The sequence below is a fragment of the Podarcis pityusensis genome, assembly GCF_964106645.2.
Source record: "Podarcis pityusensis genome assembly, chromosome: 15".
Taxonomy (NCBI): Eukaryota; Metazoa; Chordata; class Lepidosauria; order Squamata; family Lacertidae; genus Podarcis; species Podarcis pityusensis.
In genome coordinates, this window is record NC_138040.1 from 3,396,111 (window position 1) to 3,421,023 (window position 24,913).

Below are 24,913 nucleotides of genomic sequence, written 5' to 3' on the forward strand. Positions count from 1 at the left end.
AAAGGATTACCCAAGCCTGGGGGAAGATCCTGATACAGTTGATTGTGCCATGGTATGTTAGGTCTATTGTGGGCCTTGTGCACAAGCAGGCTGAGAAGTGCAGACACCCGCAAATCTGATACTAACCCATTTCCTTTCTCTCTTGGGCAGTATTGCAACGGCGGAGACCTGGCAGATTACTTACAAGGTAATGGATTGCTTGTGGTTCTTAATTCATGGCTCAGAAGTCTTGGAGTGCTGTGACGCTGCCCCGTGGCTGTCCCTTTTCCTGCAAAGTTTATGACTGGCTGGAGGGAGTTTGTTTTCTGGCTGTGTATTTTAATACCCTTTTGTTTTCAAAGCTGCCAGTAAACTAGTTCAAGCTAAAATTGGCACCCGTTTCCTGTCAGTCATGCTTTCTCCATATACATTTTAAAAAAGGAATTGCACCGGGGAGGGTCAGCATGCTGCAAGACATTGTGCTCTGTTGTAGAATTGAGTCTGCAAGATAGCAGGCCTTTGTTTAGATTTCCTGGGATCTTGTGCCAACCGTTTCCTGAAATCTTTGGAGGAAGACGATAAGGCTTTGTGAGAAGAGGTGCTGGAAGCCAGGGGAAGAGATTCCTCTTCCATTGACTATAAGTTGGAGGAGAGATGCTTCGTTTACATGTGACCAGCATAATAAGCTGACAGACTGCATGGTGATTCAGAAATGCTTAATTTTGGGAATTGATCCCTGCCTCACAGCTGTTGCAGGGGAAACAGGGTGTTTTTCATCCTTCAAAGACCATTGTATTTTTCTTCCCTGTGTTCGTTCTCTCTTGGGCCTGTCTTAGCAAATTTTTCTGTTGGTCACACTCAAGTGCGATAGAAAGTTGGGAACTGCCTTTTGTATACAGGTGTTACATAGGAGCCAAAGCACGAGTGTCCTTTAAATCCTGTTGATTCCACTGGGAGAGGTTTAAGCACGCTCTTAAAAGTATCACATTGAAAGAAAGTAACAGGACCCTTAAGTGCCCAACACTGACTTCATCCATCTCCCAGTGAATTTTGTATCTGCTGGAGCAAAGCATTTTTAAAGCCGTCTTTGGATTCAGTGGGGCAGCTTCAGCGCATGCTTAGTGCTTCCCAAAGAGCTCTGTTCATGCTAGGAAGTTTCCAGGACTCTGAAAGGGATATAAAGTACTTTCCTTCCCTCAGCAAAAGGAACGCTCAGCGAAGACACCATCCGCATATTCCTGCAGCAGATTGCTGCTGCCATGCGTATCCTCCACAGCAAAGGGATAATTCACAGGGACCTCAAGCCACAAAACATCCTGCTGTCGTACGCCAACCGCAGGAAATCCAACATCAGCGGCATACGCATCAAGATAGGTAAGTCGGCCCTGGTGCGCTGCCTCAGCAGGGTGGGAAACGACTGTGAGACATTACTGCTCATTTGCGTGCCTTTCTCTTTTCTACATCTGCACAGAAGGGTAGATGAGCATGGTGAGTGCTCAACTGGACCTCTGTGTCCCGCCACCCAAGTCTTGATTGTTCTGGGTGGTCCCCCAGCAACATAAAAGACCAACCTATGCATTTGTTACTGAGATGCTCATTGGAGAGCTGTGATTGGCTGTAGCACCCTCTCGAGTGCTTGTTTCTTGACCAGTCTGGCTTTACCCCTCAGTCTAATGCCTTATGAGGAACGGCTAAGGGAGCTGGGCATGTTTAGCCTGGAGAAGAGGAGGTTAAGGGGTGATATGATAGCCATGTTCCAATATATAAAAGGATGTCACATAGAGGAGGGAGAAAGGTTGTTTTCTGCTGCTCCAGAGAAGCGGACACGGAGCAATGGATCCAAACGACAAGAAAGAAGATTCCACCTAAACATTAGGAAGAACTTCCTGACAGTAAGAGCTGTTCGACAGTGGAATTTGCTGCCAAGGAGTGTGGTGGAGTCTCCTTCTTTGGAGGTCTTTAAGCAGAGGCTTGACAACCATATGTCAGGAGTGCTCTGATGGTGTTTCCTGCTTGGCAGGGGGTTGGACTCGATGGCCCTTGCGGTCTCTTCCAACTCTATGATTCTGTGATAATGCATCCCTGCTAGCTAGGGATGATGGGAGTTGTATTCCAAAAACACCTGGAGACTCAGGTTTGAGGACCCCTGGCTCTAATGTATGGCCCATCCCCACATTCCACAGGTGTGTTTCTTTTTACAGTGGTGACTTGGAACAAAGCAGACTGGGTGTGCTTTCGTTCATTGCTCTTGAATCAATCATTTATGCATTCAGCTGCTGACAGAATGCAACTGTTTCTGCTGACCCCAAAGCCGCGTGCGTTGCGACTGGGGGAGACGGCAAAAGGGGCCCTTGCTTTGGAAGCCTTCATATTTGTGGTATTTTGTAACATAAAAGGGCAGCAAGTTGGTCCATGATAGATAGATAGATAGATAGATAGATAAATAAATAAAACCCACCAAAAGGTAGTTAAATAAATGTATGCTTTCCTTTAAACAGCTGACTTTGGGTTTGCTCGTTATCTCCAGAGCAACATGATGGCTGCCACCCTCTGTGGTTCCCCTATGTACATGGTGAGTAACAACTCATTAAGTTTTCATTGCTGTCATCAGACTTTGGACGAATCCACACTATATATTTAAAGCAGTATCATGCCATTTTAAATAGTCATCTCCCCCCCCCCAAAAAATCTGGGAACCGTAGTTTTTTTAAAAAGGGTGATGAGAGTTGTTAGGAAACCCCTGTTCTACTCCCAGAGCTACAATTCCCATGGTTCCCTGGGAAAGGGCATTGACTTTTAAACCTTTCTGGGAGTTGCAGCTTTGGGAAAGGAAAAGGGGTCTCCTAACACCTCCGAGTGCTCTTAACTAACTACTGTTCCCAAGATTCTTTAAATATTTGGTAAAGGTGGGGCCTTAAACTGAGAATTTTCAGTAATACTACTCAGATTTGTGTATTTTTGTCTTTATTTAATTTGTTCTTCCACTGTTTCTTGTCTGCAAGCGGTTTACATTTTGAAAAAGTCAGTAAATCAAATCATTGCAAATCACAGTGCACCATTAAAATCAGAGTAGAATATCAATAATCTAGCTTTCTGACCAGCCTCCAAAGCATTCTGTATTATCAGTAAAAGCATTATCGGTAAATTTTCCCAACACTCTTATAAGTCAGTGCTGTTATCCCCATACTGCAGACAAGGAACTGAGACTGTGGCTTGTCTGGTGTCCCCTAAGTGCTGCATCCTTCAACCTTCATGGTTGACTAAGCTGGCTGAGGATGAGAAGAGCTGAAGTCACAACATCTGGGGACCTTCAGGAGGAAGGAAAGGAATACACCTCCCTACTCATCTTGGGGGACACCCCCCCAATATATTTTGGGACTGGCATCCCTCTGACACTACATAGCATGGCAGGAGAAAGACTTTGGGCAAAGGAGATTAATTTGCTTACCTCCTCCAAGTAAAAATTGGAGTTGAAAATTGGTGTGTTTGGAGCAGGAAGTAACACTTACCAGGAGATTGCAAAGGCAGCAGTAGATCAGCCATGATAGTGAAAAATCTGTTCCAGGCAGGATGCTGGCGCTCTCCCAGTCCGCAGATTCGATGTTTGGCACAGTGTCTGTTATCTCAGGGGAAACTTGGTCTTGAAAGAGGAATGTGCTCCCCCACCCTGGTTTAGCCGGCCCAGAAGAAGAACTCTTATCAGAGGCCCCACTCCGGTTCTAATGCAAACCAAGCCAACTGTGATCCTGCAAAAAGAAGCTGGTGTGAAGGCAGCCCTTAGACACTTCTCTCTTGGTGCCTCGCCCTTTGTGAAACTCCGCCCCACCGCCCTGCAGAGGGGAAGGGTCACAGAGAAGTCCAGTTGCACCAGGAAGTGATCTGACCGTGGTGCTTCCTTCGGTTTCGCTTTTACTTAGTGTCAGATCAGCCACGTCCATAGAGATGAACACCAGGTCTAAGGCATGTCCGCAACTATGAGTTGGGCCAAACTTATTCAGGGACAGCATGGATGTTAAAATCCCCTAGGACAAGCAAACTAGGTGTCTCCAGGAGAACATCCGTCGCGACCCGAAGCAGCTTGGGCAAGGAATCCTTGGTGCAGCAGGGAGGTCAGTACACCAAAAGGGATCCTGTACTGCCCCTATTGCCCAACTTCCAGAACATGCACTCAGAAAACTGGGTCTTCCCAATAGGACGCATGGTGCAGGCTAATGACTTCCTAAAGATCACTGCAACCCCCTCTCCCCACCCAAATGACCTGGGCTGCTGTGCGTAAGAGAAACCTGGTGGACAAGCAGCGGCAAGAACAGGCCCATCTGCCTCGTCCAACCAAGTCTCTGTCACACATGACAGGTCAATTCCTCCATCCACGATCAAGTCATGGCCGGCAGTGATCTTGTGGGTCATTGCCCTGGCATTGCACAGCAGCACCTTAAGGTCATGTGGCTCACCCTTGATTCCAGCATCTTTCTGGTCAGGACCAGACCTGGAGGTTGAGATAGTCTTCAAACAATGACTAAACCTACTTCCTTGGTAATGGCACGGTCTGGTGCTAGCCTAACTCCTCCTCCTGCCCATGATCACACTCTTTGCATCTTTCAGGCTCCTGAAGTGATCATGTCGCAGCACTATGATGCGAAGGCCGACCTCTGGAGTATCGGAACAGTGATCTATCAGTGTCTGGTTGGAAAGCCTCCTTTTCAGGTATGGGCAGCTTAAACTCTGCCTGCCACAGTGGGCAGAGAATGGAACAGTTTGAGGGATGCTATCCTCCCCTCCATATCATGTCCTAAGGTTGAGAGTGGGGCTCCCTGCTTGTGAAACACTCTCCAGGAAGGCTCACCTGACTCCTTAGTTACATATCTTTAGTCGCCAGGTAAAAACATGTCTCTTTTCCCAAGCCTTTGGCTGATTAAACAATCTGTGGCCTTTTTAACTGTGTGGCAGGGTATTATTTTTGTTTGTTACTAGGTTATGTATTTTTTTATTTCTATATTGTAAACAGCCATGTGATCCTCAGATGAAGGGTAGCATATAAATTGGATAAATAAATGATGTCTGGCAAGTGTCAGCTGGGCCTGGCCAGTAAAAAACAGCTGGGCCAGCCAAATTAGCCAGCCTAGCGGACCTCATTGAACCCATAGATTGAGGTTCCTCACCCATGCTCTCCCAGTAGGTATCTGCTCTTCATTTTTAAATAAACACATTTCCCCGTAGATGTTCTGTGCTTGTGAGGGCATCAGTTTGGCCACTGTGAGAACAGAATCCTGGGCTTTGTAGGCCTTCGGCCTGATCCAGCAGCAGCCAGGCTCTCTTGGTGCCCTTTGTTCTCACACAGGTGTATGTTAAGGACATTAGGGGTTTGGGGTAAATACAACTTGGCAAATCACACTTATTCTCCCTTTCACAGGCTAACAGTCCTCAAGACCTCAGAATGTTTTATGAAAAGAACAGGAATCTGATCCCTAGGTATGTATGTCTACTTTTGTGGAGGGTTTTTGATATCTGCTAGAATCTTAAGAATTTGAATAACTTTACCTCTGTTGAAGGGTGACAGATCATCAATGTGTTTTGTTCAGTAGGACTCGTATGATTTATATATAGTAAAAATACAAATCTCCCACTTAGTTCTCTTCTGTATTCAGTGTTCCCAGGGAAACATCAGCTTCCTTGGCTGACCTGCTGTTGGGTTTGCTTCAGAGAAACCAGAAAGATAGAATGGACTTTGGTGAGTAAACATTTTATGACTCCTTGCCTTCCCTGCCCAAATAATTATTTTGCTTTCTTGTGTGAATCAGTGTGCTTGAAGGTTATCAGTTTGGTGGTTTTAATAGGCTTGAGCTGCAGTCTTGGTTTGGTGTGTTTGTCTATCGTGGAAAGTTAAGCGGTGCCTTTTATAGAACTTGTTCAACGCACTGGATATGCTAGTTTTTGAATTACACAGAACACTTCAGATGTTCAAAGTCTTAGTTAAGTTCATTTATTTTATTTCATAAAATTTATACACTGCATGATTGTAAAAAAACAACACCTCAAAGCTGTTTAAAGCAATACCATTATCAATATGAAGAATTAACAATAAACCTTTCAATAAATTTAATTCGACAATAAACTAAAAATAGATTAAAACTCTTACTAACTTTCTAAATATAGGCTTGTCTAAAGAAAAATATTTTTGGAAGGCACCGAAAAGAGCACAGTGAAGGAGCCTACTGCCCAATAGCAGTAGACAGGGTTCCAAAATGTAGCTGTCGCCTCAAAAAAATATTGAATGCTTACAAATATGGAACAAGTACAAAGTGGCACCTGTAACAGTCATTTGTTAAATGAGAAGCGATAGTAAGATTGGGAGATTGGGGTGAGTCACCTCTATTAAGAAAATGAAAGAGAAGACAGGAGAAGGAGTGGGGAAGAGCAAAACATTGGCGCTACTTTGTGAGATCAGATGGTCAGGGCAACCCAAACCCTCCTTAATTGTGGGATTGCAAAGGGGTGACCTGGATAGTATGAGCAGACCATTTTTAGGTTCAGGGTACTGGACTAGCCTCTTGGCCATTGGAATGAGGCGTGCATGGCCCTTTAACCTTATTTTTGCACCGGCTTGTGAGTTTGAAGCCAGGCAACTTTGCTCTGTGTTGCAATAAAACAAAGAGTTAACAGAATGAGTGGGCTGAAGAAACTCCACGAAACGCCACCCATTCATCCCTCAGGTGAGATTTCCTCTTGCCCAAAGCAGAACCCACCTATCGTGCAATCATGGTGTGGGTTGGGGCATACCTGTGCTGAAGGAAGCAATGCCTTTCACGGAACCAGGAACCAGCATGCAAATGCTGTGTCTCTGAGGCAGGATTGTCATCTCGACCCCAAACCCGAAAGGGGAGTTATAACAGATGGGTGTGATGGGAAACCACTCCTGAAAGGAAACTGATTGGTGCAGAGTAAGCCCTACCCACCCCCACTTCTAGAAAAGTGGAGAAAGCCCTTCCCCTTACAGCTTCTCTTATATGAGAGAATAGCCTTAGAAAGGGGCAAACCTTGGCCACAGAGACACACTTTCTCTCAGCTGGACTCTTCACATGCCAGCCTCTTCACAAGGATCATCAGGTCAGAAAGCTTCAAGGTAAGGAATTGTGTTGCCCAGCAGTTAGCCTAACTCAGAGCAGCTGCAGGACAGAGTCCTACGGAAATCACACACAATCACACACAAATTCTAAGGCATAGAGTTCCTGACCCAGCCTCCTTTTTGCAGCCGTAAAAGCTCCTCTGAGCACTGGATAGGTGAAAGTTTCACCCCCCTTTTGTCTTCTGGAATCCTGTGCCAGAATTGGTATGCTCTATGGTCTCACCTCTTTTCCTCCACCCTTTCTAGCATAGCTCTCCCTCTCCCCCTCTCTCTGGTTGTGAATTCAGGGATTTGTGTCCTCAACTGTATATACAGTACCACATTGTTCAGTGTGTCATTGAATTTCCCTTTGCCACTCCACTTCAATAGATCTGGTGCTTCAGCATTCAATTCAGCTTTGTGAATTCCCAGATCCTGAACATAATCCCAGGGCGGGGTGTATTAGACCCATGTAAAAGATGCCTCTCCTTTCACAAGCTTGTTCTAGGGTCATGTGTGCATTGCACTTACATGCAGGTTCCCAGAGGCATGTGTTGACAGTTGAGCAGAGACTGGCGGCTGAGTTGGTCTCTAGCTGACCACCAAATTTGGTCAATGGACGCCCCAAAAACCAGATAGCAGAAAGCCCTGAAAACAAGGTGTTCTGCAGGAGGAGAGGGGTTGAGCCAGCCCAGGATCCCTGGCTGGCTTCACTGCCATCATTGAGCCGACACAGGGATCAAGCCCAATCATTCTCCCACCTTCTGTGTAACCGACCCTACAGGGTGGTTGCACAAGGATAAGGGCGCGGCGATTAAGAGTGTAGAGGGAGCCAGTGTGCTCTATTGGTTAGAGTCTTTGACTAAGACCTAGGAGATTGGAGTTCTAGTCTCCACTTTGCCATGGAGCTCACTCAGCTTAACCTACCTCGCTGGGTCATTGTAAGGAGAAAATGTGGAAAGGATTAATCATGTATTCCAGCTTGAGCTCCTTGGTGGAAAACAATGTGGGATATGAATACAATTATAAACAAGTAAATCACCTATTAAGATGGATACTTAATTTCTGGGATTGTTGGGTTCTTAAATCCATTTATTTAAATGCAGGTCGACTCTAGATTGGCTTTTCATTTTTATTTCATCTGTTTTGCATACGCAGCAGTGTGATGAGAAGGGGCAGGTGACCGGAAGCAGGCTACTGCAGAGTGGGCAGTTCTCCTCCTCCTCTTTGCTTTCTGCTCAGCTGTTCCTGTGGCACTTCCGGTTAGGGATGTTAGGTTGTAAATAGCAATGGTCTGCTTACATAATCCTGGGTTTCTTGGAGGTATGAGGATTACGCCGAAAGCACAAAAATTAAATGCCAAGCTTTAAAAGCATGAACAAGTTTTCATACAACCTGTAAACGGCAGTCAGTGTGTTAAAAGAAAAGAATGAACAGCCATAGAGGAACGACACTGAAAATAGCTTGCTGGACTATTTATAGTGTTCTGCGTCGACTTGGCCTTCATGATTGTTGTCTGGAAGGTTTCTGACGAAATCCTCTTTCTGCCAGCTCAGGCTTTGAACAGTTGCTGACCGGCTGATGCTTGGCAGCTGTTTGTGGTGTGGGGGGTGGGGAGAGGAAGAGGAATGTTTTGTGTTCGCTTTTCTACCTGTCAGGGATATAACTTTGCTTTCCTCTTGCTTTTGGGACTTAGCATTTAAAAACATGGCACCAGGTCAGAGAAGGCTGAACTGCAGCGTGCCAAACAATTAACCTTTTTCAAAAAAATAAATAAAAATACCACCAGTGAAGGAGACCCCACCCCATTCAAGGAGCTCACTGCTGCTGCTACTGTAACCCTTTTTATCTTCACAACAGACTTGCCAGGTAGGCTAGGTCAGGGGGTTGCCAGCGGAGAGGACGTCCCTGGCACTTGCAGGGCCATCTCCCTCTGTTGAAATGAGGCTTGAAAGAAGCACGCCATTGTAGCCAATAATCCCGCTTTTAAATGTATTCATTAATATGGGCAGGTCCACCATAGGTGTCCAAATGAAATTGAGATTAGTGAGATTTCCCACCCACCGGGTGATAGATGGTGCGTGTTTTTCTTTCCAACCTTGCAGCCTGAGTCTCTTGGCCACCACAAGGGCTCTCACAACCCACTTCCATTGCTCGTCTGTTAGTCCCCACACCACAAGGAAGTCCAGTTTAGGAAATCAGTAACTTGGGAGGCGGCTGGAGCCCCCCTCAAGCAGCTGCCCCGCAGCCTTTCGCAGGACAGCATGTGCTAACTCCAGGACAGCAAAGCCGCTTATCAAGGGTGTCTGGACTCTCCCTCCTGAGCCGCAGAACACCCTGTTCTGACTCAGGGTGTCAAAGCCTGTTGGACCTGCAGTGCTAGACCTGTCCCCCCTCCTCCGCTTAAAATGACTCGGGGGAGGGAGGTGGCTGAGTTTGATAACGCGTTCTCCTGGGTTCACTGCTGTTTGCTCTGAGCCTTGAACAGGGACACTTGGGTCCAAGCTCTGTTAATCATCCCTACCGCTGCTCTGAGCGATGTTTAGCTGAGTACAAAAACAAAGCTGTTGTTGTTATCTCACTGGTTTTGGCCTGAGGGTGCAGTTACTTTTGCTTTGCAACAAGGTGTTGTACACAAGATGAGCAATCTGTGTAGTGTAGCTGTTAGAGTTGTGATAGGAATTTTATGGTCTTAGATATATGGTCATGTTCATAAGCGTACCAACCAAGCACATACATAGATCAGCACAGGAAGGCCAACCTGGAACCATTTTGATTCCTAAACTGACCAAATGTTTTCTCTGCAAGGTCAAAGTGGGAAACCTCCCCATTGTCTCTTTCCTCACAAATCCTGTCTTAAGGACACATTTAAGATATGAACAGGGTGTGAGCATGTGAACTGCCCCAGGAACTAAGTATTTATCACTACAAAAGAATGGCGGGCTCCCCAGGCAATCCAATCAAGTAACCTGCCAGACAGGAGATAAACAACAGGAGAAAAACAATATTCAAATTTCTGCTTTAGACTGCCTTTTCTGTGATGTAGGTGTGATGTATCTGAGGGGTGGTCTTAAGTTACACCCCTTCTGTGATGCATGTATGATGTTTCTGGGGGTGGTCTTGATCTGCAGGGTGGCAATTTCAAAAGTCTTTATAAGGCCTCGCACGCCATTTTTCTGGGTCCTCTTCCTCTCCTGCGGGTGAGGGGAGCACCCTGTTGCAACAGATCAATAAAGATCAAGCTTACTAGCTGCTTTGCTTCTCAATATTCTCTGGTTGGCCTCTGTTATTCTCTCCTACCAATAGGGAACCTACGTAAGGACTCTGTATGGGCTCTTGGATACCCCATAAGGGGAAAAAGGGCAGATTTTTGTTTACAACAGAGTGTTGGTCCAGGGTTCAAATCCCCACCCAGCCATGAAGCTCACTGGATGACCTTAGGGGTCAGTGCCTGCCTCTCCGCCTAACCTACCTCCCATTGTTGTTGTGGGGATTAAATGAGGAGGGAGGGGAAACCACGTTACTCCACCTTGAGCTCCTTGGAAGGAAATATATAAATGCAATAAATAAATGACTGGGGAGGGGGCAACGTTGCACCCCCATCAGGGTACACTGGGCTCTACCAATTACAGTACGTGTTATTCTTTTAAAAATGAAAATTTTACATCTCCCCCCCCCTTTTTTTTTGCTTCCACTGCCAAATATTGAAACCCAACCCTTCTCCATGATCTGCAAAGTGTGTGATTCAATTAATACAAGCAGCGCTTCAAAAACTGAAAGCCAAGCCTGTGTCTGTGAGGAAATGGGCTTTTAAGTACCTGCCTTCGATCCCTCTGGCCAGCTGCATCTTTAAAGTGATGGACTGTATTTCTTTTCCAAGTGTAATAGCAACACATACGCTGGGAAAGCTTTAATCTTTCATGAGCTCTTTTTGAGCCCTGGATGGAGAAGCGTGTGTGTGTGTGTGTGTGTGTGTGTGTGGAGAGAGAGAGAGCTGTGATCCCTCACCCTGCAGCTCTGCAGCCCCCTTTTGGATTAGAGGCTAATGTGTCATGCAGCCAACTTTTTTCCTCTCTTGCAGAAGCCTTCTTCAACCACCCTTTCCTCGACCAGGTTTCAACGGTCAGAAAGTGTAAGTCAGAATTCCTTTCTGCCTTATCTTTGCTCAACCCCCACCCCCCATACTTATAGAATCATAGAATTGTAGAGTTGGAAGGGTCACTGAGGGTCATCTAGTCCAACCCCCTGCAATGCAGGAATCTCAACTACCCTTTTAAATGTGTTTGTGGGGATGGGGGTATTCCTTTTGAATAGTTTATACCCCTCATCCCAACAGGTTTCAGTAATGCCTATTAGGTCGTATTTGCCATCCTGTATTAAGAGCTCAAATTTGTCTAGCTTGTTTCCCATGCTCTGCATTAGTATAGAGACAACTGAAACCATGAGTCCTTCCCTCCAGCTGCTTCCTTCTTGTAGTTTCCTACCCTTTAACATATTTATGTTAAGAACCACCACAGGTTCTTGTGTATCAATGATGCTATTATCCCCAATACTTTTTGTAGTAGTAGTAGTAGTAAGTAGTAATAATAATAATAATAATAATAATAATAATAAATAAATTATACCCCGCCCATCTGGCTGGGTTTCCCCAGCCACTCTGGGGGGCTTCCAACAAAATATTAAAATACAATAGTCCTTCAGATATTAAAAGCTTCCCTAAAGAGGGTTGCCGTCAGATGTCTACTAAAAGTCTGGTAGTAGTTTATTCCTTTGACATCTGGTGGGAGGGTGTTCCGCAGAACGGGCACCACTAACAAGAAGGCCCTCTGCCTGGTTCCCTGTAACTTCGCTTCTCGCAGAGAGGGAACCGCCAGAAGGCCCTTGGCGCTGGACCTCAGTGTCCGGGCAGGACGATGGGTGTGGAGACACTTCTTCAGGTATACTGGACTGAGGCCATTTAGGGCTTTAAAGGTCAGCACCAACACTTTGAATTGTGTTTGGAAACGTGCTGGGAACCAATGTAGGTCTTCAAGACCAGTGTTATGTGGTCTCGGCGGCCGCTCCCAGTCACCAGTCTAGCTGCCGCATTCTGGATTAATTGTAGTTTCCGGGTCACCTTCAAAGATAGCCCCGCATAGAGCGCATTGCAATAGTCCAAGCGGGAGATAACCAGAGCATGCACCACTCTGACGAGACAGTCCACGGGGAGATAGGGTCTCAGCCTGGGTACCAAATGGAGCTGGTAGACAGCTGCCCTGGACAAAGAATTGACCTGTGCCTCCATGGACAGCTGCGAGTCCAAAATGACTCCCAGGCTGCACACTTGGTCCTTCATTTACCTACCTCATGCATCATACTCTGTTCTTTTGCAAGGTTCCTGCTCCTTTAGACATTCTACCCCCTCTGAGATACTTGGGCTTTTCGATTGCAATGTAGTGGAGGGGGATCCTCTTTCCATGTATTAGTGGCTTGAAATGTTGCCGAAAGCTTTTGTCTGCAGCATGGCAATTTTCATGCTGGGAGGGGGCTACTAAAGGCGATCTGGGTAGTTTCTCTTCATATGCCCCCCCTCCCCAAAAGAAACACTGAAACTCCTCAGAACCTGCACTTTCCTTACATTGTTCTCCTTTCCACAGCTTGCCCTGTGCCAGTGCCGACGTACACGGGCTCCGTCTCTGGCAGCTCCTGCGGCAGTTCCCCCTCCTGCCGATTTGCTTCTCCACCAGTAAGTTCTGTTCTGATTTGGGAGGCCACAGTCTTTATCCCTGGGGAGCAGAAATCCATTCTGGGTGCACCTTCAGTCTCAGCTTCTTCTTTTAAAAAGACAGGAAGGAAGGAAGGAGAAAGAAAGAAGAGTTTATAGCCCTTGTGAGATGCTGTACTGCCTACAGCCATCAGGAGCAGCATCCCGATGGGGCAGGAGAGAAGCAAAGCCAAGGGTCTAGGCAGTCTCAGTTTCCCCAGAGTCGCCCTCAGGTTGCCTGTTGAAGAGTAAGGATGTGCACAAAACTGGCTAGGGAGAAGACAGGGAGACCTTTTGTCATGGTTGAGAAACTATCTCCAAGCGTTCAAAGATGTCCCACTCATGTTTCTAGCCCCTGCTGAGATGAAACTTGAAAGTATGCAAGGAAGTAGTTAGCGAATCTTCAAAGATCATAACTGAGGAGCTGAGCAATTACTCTTGGTCAGTCAGCGATGGACGTGGCCTAGGGCTGGCAGAATCAACAAGGCCAAGTAAACTTGATCAGGATGTTTCCAGACAGAGACTGGTGCATTATGGGTTCTTCTTGTTACATTTCCCCTTCCGCCATCAAGTGCAGCAGCTCCCCAAATGTTGTTTGCCTTCTTAAACATAGAGAGAGTTAATTTTTAATTATCAGTCTGGGCTGCGGTTCCACTTGAAGGGCCTTCCTCAGTGACTCCTCTCTTCCGCTCTAGTGACCCTTATTATTTCTGCTTTCCCCTGGTCCCCGTTGACCCAGCAGCCGTCTTCTCTCGGGTGAGCGAGGTGCCTCCTCGCAGAACAGTTAGTAGACAGTCGGGAGCACATTTTCTGCAGGCTCTTTCCTTCCACAACCGTGTATTTTCTGCTGTTTTGGTGGGTTTTGTCGCGTTTGCCTGGGGGGCTTCGGTGCAAAATAGAGAACAGTGGCATCTTCTGTACTGGGCCAACTTTTGGGTGGTGCCAAGAGAAATTTATTTTAGAGTAGAGGTTGGTAAGCTTTTTATCAGCCTGAGGGCCACATTCTCCTCTGGGCAACCTTCTGAGGACCACATGCCAGTAGTGGGTGGGGCTAGAGTAGAGATTGGAAGGCCTGGGAAAATATTGGCGGGGGGGCAGTTTTTCCACAAAGCTGGTTTTCTCCTAATTTTTCCAGGTTTTTTCCAGGCCTTCCCATCTCTAGGCCAGAGTCAAAAGTGGGCGGAGCAATGGGTGTAAATTTGAGGTTTGTACAGTAGGCTAGTTTCTATACCCACATTTATACCACTTTGAGATTTTTCTTTAAAATATAAAGTGGTATAGAAATGAAATAAATAACAATAATATACAGCCTTCCCTCTATTCTCCATCCAAACAAGCAAGAGGCAATCAAGGACACATCCCAGCTAGGCAAAAGCATTCAAGGAAGGTGTGAAAAAGGGCTGGGGACCAGGTGTGGAATGGGGAGAGTCCTGAGGGCCACATTCATTTTTTTTTTTTTAATGATATTAAGAGTTTTAAAGTTACAGAAAAAACAGAGAAGAAAAAGAAAGAGAAAAAACAAAAGAAAAACAAACCACAATCAAACAATACAAATTGATAAAAATCAAAATCAAAAAGTAAGAACAAAGCACGTAACAGAACACAATCAAAAAACAAAAATAAGCCACAAAAATTTAAAAACAAATCCAATATTCTCATATCCTTGGCTGTCATTACCTTCTTTCTTTGACCTCCTCACTCCTCCCTTTTTTTGTATCCTAGTTATTAATAGTCACTGCAAATCCTTTCCATTTTTCATAATATTCTGTCATTACATTACCTTAATCTATTTTAACCTTATCTTACTATAAAAGACCTTAAAACTTAAAACTTAGATCTTATTTATACCAATTTCTCATAACCATAACATATTCTTACATAATTCTTTTAACATTTTTGCTAAAGCCAAATAATTTCGTTCCAACATTTTTCTAACATTCATCAATTTTATAAAACAATCCTAATAAAAAAAAATTTCTTCCAATCTTCATCCAGCATCTCTTCCTCCTGGTCCCAGGTTTTGTCAGTCCTTTCTATCCCATCAATCTAGTTCATTAACCTGATAATCTTATGTCCGAGGCCCTTAAATCTCTTCCATGTCCCTTCCGCAGCTCTTCTTCATATTTATACCTGTACTTTACTTTATCTCCTGCTCCTTTCACTCGTGGAAACTCCAACTTGACAGTGTTTTTGACCCTTCTCGACAAATCAGCCCCTTTTCCATAGTCCACACTAGACTCCATGTAGTATTTAAAAACATGTTTCAAGATCCCTCCAGAATTGAGAGCCCCCACACCCCCAAACATCTCACGGCCCATTGCCAGACTTGGAAAGTCAAAACATCCCTGCATAGGGGGGTCTATCCAACCCCCCATTTCCAAACCAAACAAAACTCTATCTCTCCAAGCCTGGCTTTTTCCAAGTTCATTTGTCAAATCCAACAACTCATGTTCCTGCTGGGCCACAGCTCCCTCCATCTTTGGCGCCCGAGGTTCAACAACATCCTCTTCCCTCATCTGATCTGTCAGAGCACACTCCTGATTTAATTCCTGGGTGGGCTCTATATAGTTACCCACTACCTGTCCGAAGTTTCCGATCGCAGCAGTCATCAAGTCCGTCTTCTCATGTAGCTGTTCCAGTAGGGCACTTGTTTTGCAGAAGGCACGCATCAGAGCTTCTGAATACATTGTTCTGCAAGGTCAGAAGTCTATTCCCACGATCGTAATCTGCTGCAGCTGCAGAGCTCCCCGATTCAGATTTAGTAACAGTTTCACAGACTCCCTCTAGGGGAAGAACTTCTATTTGTTCTTTTCTTTTAAAAGCAGATCTAACAACAAAGTTTCATTTTTCAGATATTTTGTCAATATTTGTTCCTTTAAAATGCGAAGGAGAACAATGGAATCACTATGTTTCTCTTCTTTTAACTATCTGTCAAAAACGTTTGTCTCTGGTCAATGAGCTTCCCAAAGAACGTCAGTCCTGACACCCGCTCCCAGGATCAAGACAGTGGAGAGTTACTTTGCTTTACACTCTTTCTGCAGGTTTAAACAGTCCAAAAAAAATCCCCCCTCTTCTCCTGCTTCCGAAGGGGGTTCAACAATTTTAAATGATGAAAGTTAATCCTTTACAAGCGATTTTCTGAACTCTAGTTTGCCATTTCTTTGCTTTAATCTATCTACAAGAAACGGAAGGCTGACTTCCTGTTTGGACCTTCCCGTTTCAGTGCCAAATTGAAATGAATTTCTTAGTCCAATTTTCCTTTCTACTCGCAGGTCATTATTCAAAGTCCAATTGTCCGAAATTAAAATACTCACAGGTAATTGTTTTAAAAGCCAAATTGTCCCAGGAAAAAGGCAGCGCTCTCCGGTAACGGCTGTGCGGCTTCGCTCCACGGAAGAAGCAGTTGACTCTCAGCACCGCGCCACTTCCCCCTCTTCGCTCCGGAGCCCATAAATGGGTTCCTTTACGGGTTGGGGCGCTAAAGGTGCCCGCCGAGTCCCATGGTCACAGGCTTCATCCGCCTGTGATTTTTGAAAGGGTCCCCGCTTTGCTGTAGCGGGAAAGACCTGTTTCCCGCGGAGCTTTTCCCTCTGGATCAGAGGGAGTCCGCCATTACCGATGGCGGCACCCCGGAAGTTCCTGATGGCCACGTTCGATTCCCCCACCCTTGTTTTATTACCTGTTAATCATTTATTTTAACAACTTGCACAGCACTTAATCGCATCAGTCTCCAGGCCGTGTATGGGAGACCCAATACAATAAGACTAAAAATGAATTAAAAACAGAATTCAGGTAAAAAGCCTGCTGGAATAATAAGTCTTCAGAAAGCGCCAGAGGTTTGGAGATAACAGCCTATCTGACATCAACTGGAAGGGATTTCCACAAAACTGGCCCCACCATATTCCTGGTGGGTGCAAGCTGCGTATCTGAGACATGGGGGCAGAAGGGACTACTCACAGTGCCTCGCTCAGTTGCCTCAAGGATCAGCAGTTTTAGAAGTTTCTATGCCTCCCTTTGATTGAGCAATTCTGAAGGTAGCTCACAGCAGGTGATAGTCATGCCCTCGCATGTGTACCCATGCACTCCAACGGCCTGTTGTCCGCTCTCCAATCAATGCAAGTTTTTGCATTTTATACAAATAAATCAAGTTGGGCCTACGTGGGGCAGCAGAAGGATAACAGCTCATGCATAGCCCTTCTCCTTGTGCCAGCCTCTTCCCCAGTGGAGGCCCTGCAAGGGATCCTGACATCTCCTCTTTCCTCCCTTCAGTCCCTCCCAGACATGCAACATATCCAGGAAGACAACCTCTCTTCTCCTCCCTTGGGGCCTCCGAATTACCTTCAGGTGTCTAAAGACTCCACCAGCACCAGTAGCAAGAACTCCTCTTGCGATACGGACGACTTCGTTCTGGTCCCACACAACATCTCCGACCAGTCATGTAAGGCTCTGGATTTGTTGGCCCTTGGCCATTTGTCGCTGCCGTTTTTAATATTTAAAGAGAAATATGCACTGCTATTTTTTTACTCGTGTCATTGCTGAGTATGTTTCCTGTTTCATTTTCTCCCCATCCCCATTCAGAGAGCTCTCCTTAACTCCTGCAGGCCTTCCTTCCAGTGTCTTGCAAATGAGCAAGGGTTTCATGAGACTGGGGTATTCCCAGGGCAAATTTGGGGCAGGAGCAAAAAAAAATTTGGAAAAAAGGTTTGAAAAGCTATACATTGTGTTCCCCCCACCACCTTGATCCCTTTCAATCTCATGATTGTATAGGTTAATGAAATCAAAACTCCAGAGGATTAAAAGCATGGAATAAATCCACGTTGAATTCCTTTCCTTGCTAGCAGGGTCCCTTTCCAGGGGTGCCAAGGCAGGATCTACTTGCCATCTCATATTATAACTTCACCGCTGTACCCACCGGAATGGTGGCTCACGGGGGTCAGCCTATGCTCAGGGCAGGGGTGAGCTTTTCAACAGCAGCCCCTTACACTTCCCTTTCCCTGCTGGAAATGAAAAACTCATCCCATCTTACTCAGGGAGTGTTGCCATTGTGTATAAGCAACTGCACATTTATGCACATTCTGTTTGCACACAACACGCAAATGGGTTCCTGGTACCTGGAAATGGGAAGCACCTGGTCAACTGAAGCTCTCTGGCTCCCACAAGCCAGAGAGAGAGTGGGGCTTGGTTGAGTAGAGTGTTCCCCATTTTACGCAATTTCACATATGTGCGTGGGGGCCTGGAACAGAACCCCCATGTAAACGGGGAGTCTCCTGTATGTAACAACCTTGAGGGCATCCCAGCCACCGTTTCATCTATTCCCTGCCAGCTGTAACCTACTTTGCTGTGAAACTGCAACTTTTATGGAGGCCATATTGACGCATTGCCCGTGTGATTCAGCTTTTATGCTGAAGCAGGTTGCACTTCACTTCTGCCATACGCTGAAGAAACACCTCTTTCCCCTGGCCTCTTGAGGCCAGAGATTTGCCTTTTCAGGGACCGCCTTGTTCCTGTGATTGTAATTTTTCAGACTGTTCGTAGTGTTAAATTTTAAATTGCTGTAACTCACTGTGGGACATCATGGTGCTGGGCAGATAATAAATTGTAATAGTAGTAGTAGTAATAATAATAATAATAATAATAGCCAGCTTCCCATCAGCGTCTATTCAGGAATATGGTGTGCGTGTGAATAGGCTGTGTTGTGCTCAACAGAGCCGCATTGTCTCCTTGCGCAGTGTCGCTTAGCACAGCTTCAAATTAAAATATTGCTGAGTTTCTCTTTCTCGCTTGCTGTATCTCTGCCACTCCCTGGGCCCTAATGCCTGTTTCCTGGTGTCTTCTTTTTGCTATACAGACGACATGCCTCTGGCAGCAGTCGGCCGTCGGGCCTCAAGTGAATTCCTGATGTGCGGAGGGTAGGTGATAACGGTCGTTGAGCTCTGTTGCTTTGACATTCATTGCCCAGAGTGTAGAGGAATGAAAAGTCGCTTGATCGGCTTCCTCCAGCCTGATGCCCTCTGCATGTTTTGGACTACAATTCCCATGAGCTCCAGCCAGCAAAACCGTATGCATTTACAGGGCCCACTTAATAATTGGCTCTTTAATTGGTTGAGGACAGTGCTGTGATTGCACAGGCACACTCTGAGGTTTGTCAGTGACCCAGCAGTGGATCCCCACACTGCAGCTGAAGACCAATTCACAAGCCCCAGTGTTGTTTAAACAAGAACCAGTAATATCCCTACCCTGAACAAACCTGTTGCCTTTGTTGTGTCGCAAGATGTGCTACAAAAGTGGCCTGCTGAAGAAGGCTGAGAGCTGTAGTCTTGTAAACTTGGAATGTAAGAACATAAGAAGAGCTCTGCTGGATCAGGCCAGTGGCCCATCTAGTCCAGCATCCTGTTCTCACAGTGGTCCAGCAGCTGCTTCTGTGAGAAGCCTGCAAGCAGGATTCAAGCACAAGAGCACTCTTTACCCCTCTTGTGGTTTCCAGCAACTGGTATTCAGAAACGTTGCTGCCTTTGTACCCCAGCAAATTAATCCTTCAGTTGGAAGCAAAGCTATGCCAATGCAAGAACGGAATCAAAGCTGGAGCTTGTGGCTCTCTTCTTGTTTGCTTTCTTCTTCCCTCTTGTGCCACAGGAGACCGTGTAGAGTCCGTTGCGCAATTGGTTGCTACACTTCGGCATCAACCCCAAAGCCACTCTTTGATTTTGCCGCTTTCACAGGCGTACAAGGCATAACATTCGTGCGATCAGTACAGCAGCAGCAAATCCCTGAAAATCTCCCCCAAACAAACCGTTTTAAAGTCCTTTAAAAAAAATAAAAGCACTGTCTCTGCCGGAAAAGTGCTGATGTTGTGCTCAGTGCAGCTTCTGAATTTGCACACTGCAGAGTAGCCCCGGCCAGACTTTTATCTAGATTCAGGCGAAAGATGCTTATCTGTGCTGCAGGGGAAGCCCTGAGAGAACTTTGGCTGCTTTCTAATTGGTAAGATTTTTTTAAAATTCTGATTATTGGTGAAACTGAGCAGATTTCATTTGTTTCTGAAGCGTTTTTACCCTGTTCTTCAGCCGAAAAGGACTCCCTCAGCAACTAAAAAATGATCAATAATGAGACAGTCCCCTGCTCTCAGACTTGTACTCTAAAAGACATGGCACAAAAAGGAGGCGAGATTGGATCTTAAGTTACTGAGTTTTTATGACTGCCAGCTGGAATGGAAACATTTCAGAGGAAAGATGAGCTGGTTTCTCAGCAGAACTGTTAAGGTGGCTCTCACTTTCTCCTCTTATACTCATTTAAATTTGAGGTCGATTTGCAATTGTGAGTGAGGGTTCCGCAACTGAAACTTCACATGCTTCCCCTCTTCCTGAGAAAACTGCTGGATTATGGGGGAGATTTGGCTTGGGGAAAACTGTGGCCAAATGCTTTCAAGTTGCTGTTGGCTGCAGGGGGGCAAGACTAACAGGCCACCCCCCCCAAGGTCCCGAAAGTTTTCTTACTCTGGTTAACTTCAGTTTTGGAGGATCAGAGCTTGGGGGGGGGGGGGCATTAGAGCCTTTATGCCAGGGATAGCCAACGTGGTGCCCTCCAGATTTTGTTGGATTATGACTTTCATCAGTCTGTGTAAACATGGCCAGTGAAGTCCAGTAGCATCTGGGGGTGCCATGTCAGCAACATCATGGGCCCTAATGCAAATCTCTCGCTCTGTCGGCAGCTCCTTTTTTAGCAGGGTGGGGGTGGGTTGGCAGGAGAGTTCAAACTCTGCCGCTTGCAAATTACATTGCATTTTGACTGTTTATGAAGCGAGGTACTATTATGCCCATTTTACAGATGGGAGAGCTGCAGTTGTGGGGAAACTCCTTGTCCTGCAGGCAAGTTCAGTTGAGAGTTGCCTTCACGGCTAGGTGACGCTGTGCATGCTGGACTTTGCCATCTGCTCTAATGTTTGGGGTGACGGTATCGCAACCTTTTCTTATTGGGGGTGCTAAGAGAGTCCTGAAGCGATCTGTCTCCCATGTGTTTGTGTGTCAGTCATAGCTTGTTCCTGTGCATCCTTCTGTGTGCTAGAGCCCCTGTGGCCAAGCCCAGCTTCCATCGTCCCAGATGCTGCAGAGCCTCCTTGTGGGAAAACCTCATTAGCAGCTTTCTTCTCTTTAAGTTGCTGAGCTGCAATGATTTCAGCCCTTTCCATTTCGGCAAGGTGTGAGAGAGGAGCTAGGCTCCAGAGAGATGGGGAATTATATTGCCATGGCAACAAGGATGAAGCTGAACTGGGCTCTCCAGGGCTTTGTGGTGGTGGTGCTTAAACAGCTGAGCAAAACTCTTTTCCGCAGCCTGCCATCCAGTTTCCAGCTTCCTACAGAAGCAAGCTTTTGTTCACTTGGGAAGCCGTTGTGTGTTGAGGAAGGAGCAAAGCTTGTCGCTCCTCCCTGGATTGGATAAATTAGCCTCCATTGGTTGATTTATAAAAATGTTTGTATACCGCTGTGTCATTAAAAATCAAAGATGTTTCTAGCAATGAAATCTTAAAGCCATGAAAAAGTTAAGATGGGGCCCCTGCGGATTTTGCTGCATCCGGATCCATCCATTGCCCTTTCATAAGCATCTAGCAAGCATTGTGATGGTGCAAAGCTCACCTGTGTAGCTTGGAAAAGACTAAGGAAATTTAAAAATGTCGTTTGAAGAGGCAAGACACCCCTGGGATTCTTGAGGAAGCAGAGACAATAAGCAGCCAAGTCTTCTGCAAAGTTCTCAAGTTGAAGCTGAGGGGCTTAGCTGAAATCTGCTTGAATGCATGCTGTCCCTTCAGAGGAGGAGAGTTTGGGGACACGTTTAGCATGGACTCCGCTCTTGGCATCAAGCCCACGTTAGGGATTGTGAGGGGAAAGATTGGAAATGAAACTGCCAACATCCTAAAGACTTCCTGCAAATCTCTGGTGATGCCACACTTTGAATACTGTGTACAGTTTCTGGTTTCCCCACTGCAAAAAGGTTTAGCTGGCTAGTCAGTCGTTCCTGGCGTGTGGCTGCTGTCACATGCTGACAACTTCCAGGAGCCACAGGGTGAGTGCAGGGTGGGGACTAAAGATGCACAGGTGACCCCAGAAGGAGGGTGACATGTCCCTCACCTGTGATACTAACCCTCCTCTAACAACCCATAAACTACCAAAATTATAAGACTAATAAAATTAATGTAAGAAAACAGTTATGAGATAAAATGCAAAAATGTAGGAGACCGCAAATGATGGATTAGTCACCGAACATTTTGAGACTATGGACTCTTCCTCACAGAAAACAGATTTAGTTATCTGAACAGGTCTGAACAGATAGTTTGGGTTAACTGTCTCCCATAGTTTGAAGAACTAAGGCTGCAAGGACAGACTAAATGAAGGATTTCTTCAAACAGTGCATAATTAAACTGTGGCGTTTGCTCCCACAAGAAGTCGTGATGGATATCAACTCGGATGACTTTAAAGGGGGAGGAGAAGACTACCAATGGCTAGTAGCCACAATCACTACGTTCTTCATCCATTATGCCTCTGAATACCAGTTCCTAGGAATCATAAGTGTGGAGAGAGTTACTGTTTGTGGGCTGCTGACTGGGGGCTTCTGTTTGGCCAGTGTGAGAACAGTGCTGGACTCGATGGGCCCCTTTTGGCCTGATCCAGTAACCAGGCTCTCTTCTGATGTGCCGTTTGCCCCAGTGTGGGCTGCACAGTTTGCGCCTGTAGGTCTTCCCTCACATCTACCCTTCCCCAAAACGTTTTGGCACAAATCTAAGCTAGTGAACTTCAGGCATCCACTTCAGAGCGTGGGCAGCGGCTGCCGCTGTGTGGCTCATTCCCAAGCATATCTTGACCTGTGTTTAGCTGAGCTGTTCTCAAGAGGCCAGCATCTACTCTGGCTGAGAAGTTTGCAGCAGAAGCACATGAACCACACATGCACCCACACAACAGCGTGCTTAGGTGATAATCTTTGGCTGGTTTATTGACTAGTTACATAAGCTGTTTTCTTGCTCCAAACCGTTCTCCGTATCGCCTGCCTTTTTGAGCCTTGAACAAACACAAGGCAACGCAGGCCAGCCATCCTTGCTCCTGAACTTCCTGTTCCCTCCCCACAGTGGATTTTCCTAGAATGACTTTGTTTTGAAACATTGGAAGTGGGTGGGGAGAGAGCGTCCTCCAGCCTCTCTGCCCGCATGCCTGCCTGTGGGAAGGAGGGGAGGGGCCCAGTGTGCAGCTGACCTGCTTTCCTCCGAGTTAAATGATTGATTTTTCCAGTCAAGTCTCCAGTCCCTGCTGGTTTGCACTCCGGCTCATTAGCAGAGGCTTGTTTGCCGCTGTCCAGAAACCGCAACTATTTGGCGCACATGTAGACCCTGCCGGGAAACCCAGGCCCTTGTTCATTTGCCTCTCTCCCGAAGACCCATGCTAACTCTGGACAATGGTGCAGATTGAAAAGCGGCTCCTCTGCCACCCCTCATTCCCCCTCTCCTTGCCTCCCGCCTTCAGGCAGTGCCAGCCGTCGGTCTCCCCCCGCAGCGAGACGGCACCAATCCCAGTTCCCACTCAGCTACGCAATTACCAGCGCATCGAGCAGAACCTGACCTCGGCTGCCAGCCCCGTGTCAAACCCCCATGGGTCGCCCAGGTAAGAGAACTTTTTTTTTTCCGTATTTGCTTTGCCCGCCCTCGCCAAAGGAAGATGTCTTGCGGGTAATTAAAAAAAACACATATGTTGTTTCTTTGTTTGAATTGGGTTATATGACTATAAGGCCATTGTACAGTGGTACCTCGGGTTACATACGCTTCAGGTTACATATGCTTCAGGTTACACAGAAATAGTGCTTCAGGTTAAGAACTTTGCTTCAGGATGAGAACAGAAATTGTGCTCTGGTGGCGCGGCAGCAGCAAGAGGCCCCATTAGCTAAAGTGGTGCCTCAGGTTAAGAACAGATTCAGGTTAAGTACGGACCTCCGGAACGAATTAAGTACTTAACCCAAGGTACCACTGTACATTTAAAGCACACACAATGACACACAACCCCACCCCCAACCCTGGGAACTGTAGTTTAAGGGTGCTGGGGGTTGTCGGTCTGTGGGGGATACACTACGGTTCTCTGTGGATTCCATGTCCTCTAAATATGCTTTAAACATACGGTGTGTTTACCTAACTTGATGGGCACATTGGAACTCTACAAGACCCAGCAGGATATTTGGTGGGAGCAACTGGAGGTTATGTTGCAGGAAAAAACATCCTAACGGTTGATGTGGAACAGTATCTAAATAGTCAAATATGTCTGAAGTTGTTTAATGTTTGAAGAAGGGTTGGGAAGTCACTGTTGCTATTGTTCAAACAAAAGCTGAACATTCTGGGGTCAGGTTGAGAATGTGTCTCTGTTAAAGATTGTTAGTGACAGGCTGGCGTTGGCGGCTGCTGCTGCTGATTTGATTTCTTACCCGCTCATCACCAGGTTGGCAAAGGCTGTCCTAGAGTGTCAAAAGACCCAGAGTAAAGAGGTGCACATATTGCAAACAGATCTCTCCCTGAAACTGGACATAAGTCTCCTTTTGGGTTTCGTTTGTAGATCTGCTGTGGTGAGACGGTCGAACACCAGCCCCATGGGCTTCCTGAAGACCGGCTCCTGTTCCCCAGTGCCAGCTGATTCCGCGCAGGGCGTTGGGCGCAGGCTGTCCACAGGATCTTCCCGTCCGTACTCCCCTTCACCGCTCGGTAAGTGCATAAGCAGAGACACTTGAAAGGTGCAGTTTAGCCCAAAAAGAGGTGGTTGCTTAAAGGCATTCTGCCTTTACGACTCTCAAAGAGGGCTTTGGTGTGCACTTGATAGCAAAATCTTGTGCTCAGCAAGTAGCTCCTCACTGCTGGAGGGGGGAAGGGTCTAATCTCTCTAATAATCAGGGCAAGCTTGAAATGCCTCAGGCCCCCACAGGCGCCATGCCAGGGATGGAAACCCAGCTCCACACTGGGGTACAGGATGCAGCTAGTTTTGTGCTAGCTTTGGGATTGCACAGCACAAATTGATTTGTTGGTTGGAGGTCTTACCTGGCCTTCCCTGTAAACTCCATGGGCAGGTTAC

At 46.4% G+C, this 24,913-nt stretch overlaps 1 protein-coding gene across 1 annotated transcript in view; it reads left to right on the forward strand.

Moving 5' to 3' along the window:
- Positions 1-24,913, forward strand: part of ULK2 (unc-51 like autophagy activating kinase 2) — a 69,098-nt gene that overhangs the window by 27,902 nt on the left and 16,283 nt on the right. The window contains exons 5-16 of the mRNA XM_080982840.1: positions 151-187; positions 1,180-1,353; positions 2,478-2,551; positions 4,582-4,683; positions 5,390-5,448; positions 5,625-5,707; positions 11,163-11,213; positions 12,718-12,806; positions 17,094-17,262; positions 18,673-18,733; positions 23,330-23,467; positions 24,404-24,549. Coding sequence (XP_080838966.1) covers positions 151-187; positions 1,180-1,353; positions 2,478-2,551; positions 4,582-4,683; positions 5,390-5,448; positions 5,625-5,707; positions 11,163-11,213; positions 12,718-12,806; positions 17,094-17,262; positions 18,673-18,733; positions 23,330-23,467; positions 24,404-24,549 — 1,183 coding nt within the window. The remainder of the gene's footprint in view (positions 1-150; positions 188-1,179; positions 1,354-2,477; positions 2,552-4,581; positions 4,684-5,389; positions 5,449-5,624; positions 5,708-11,162; positions 11,214-12,717; positions 12,807-17,093; positions 17,263-18,672; positions 18,734-23,329; positions 23,468-24,403; positions 24,550-24,913) is intronic.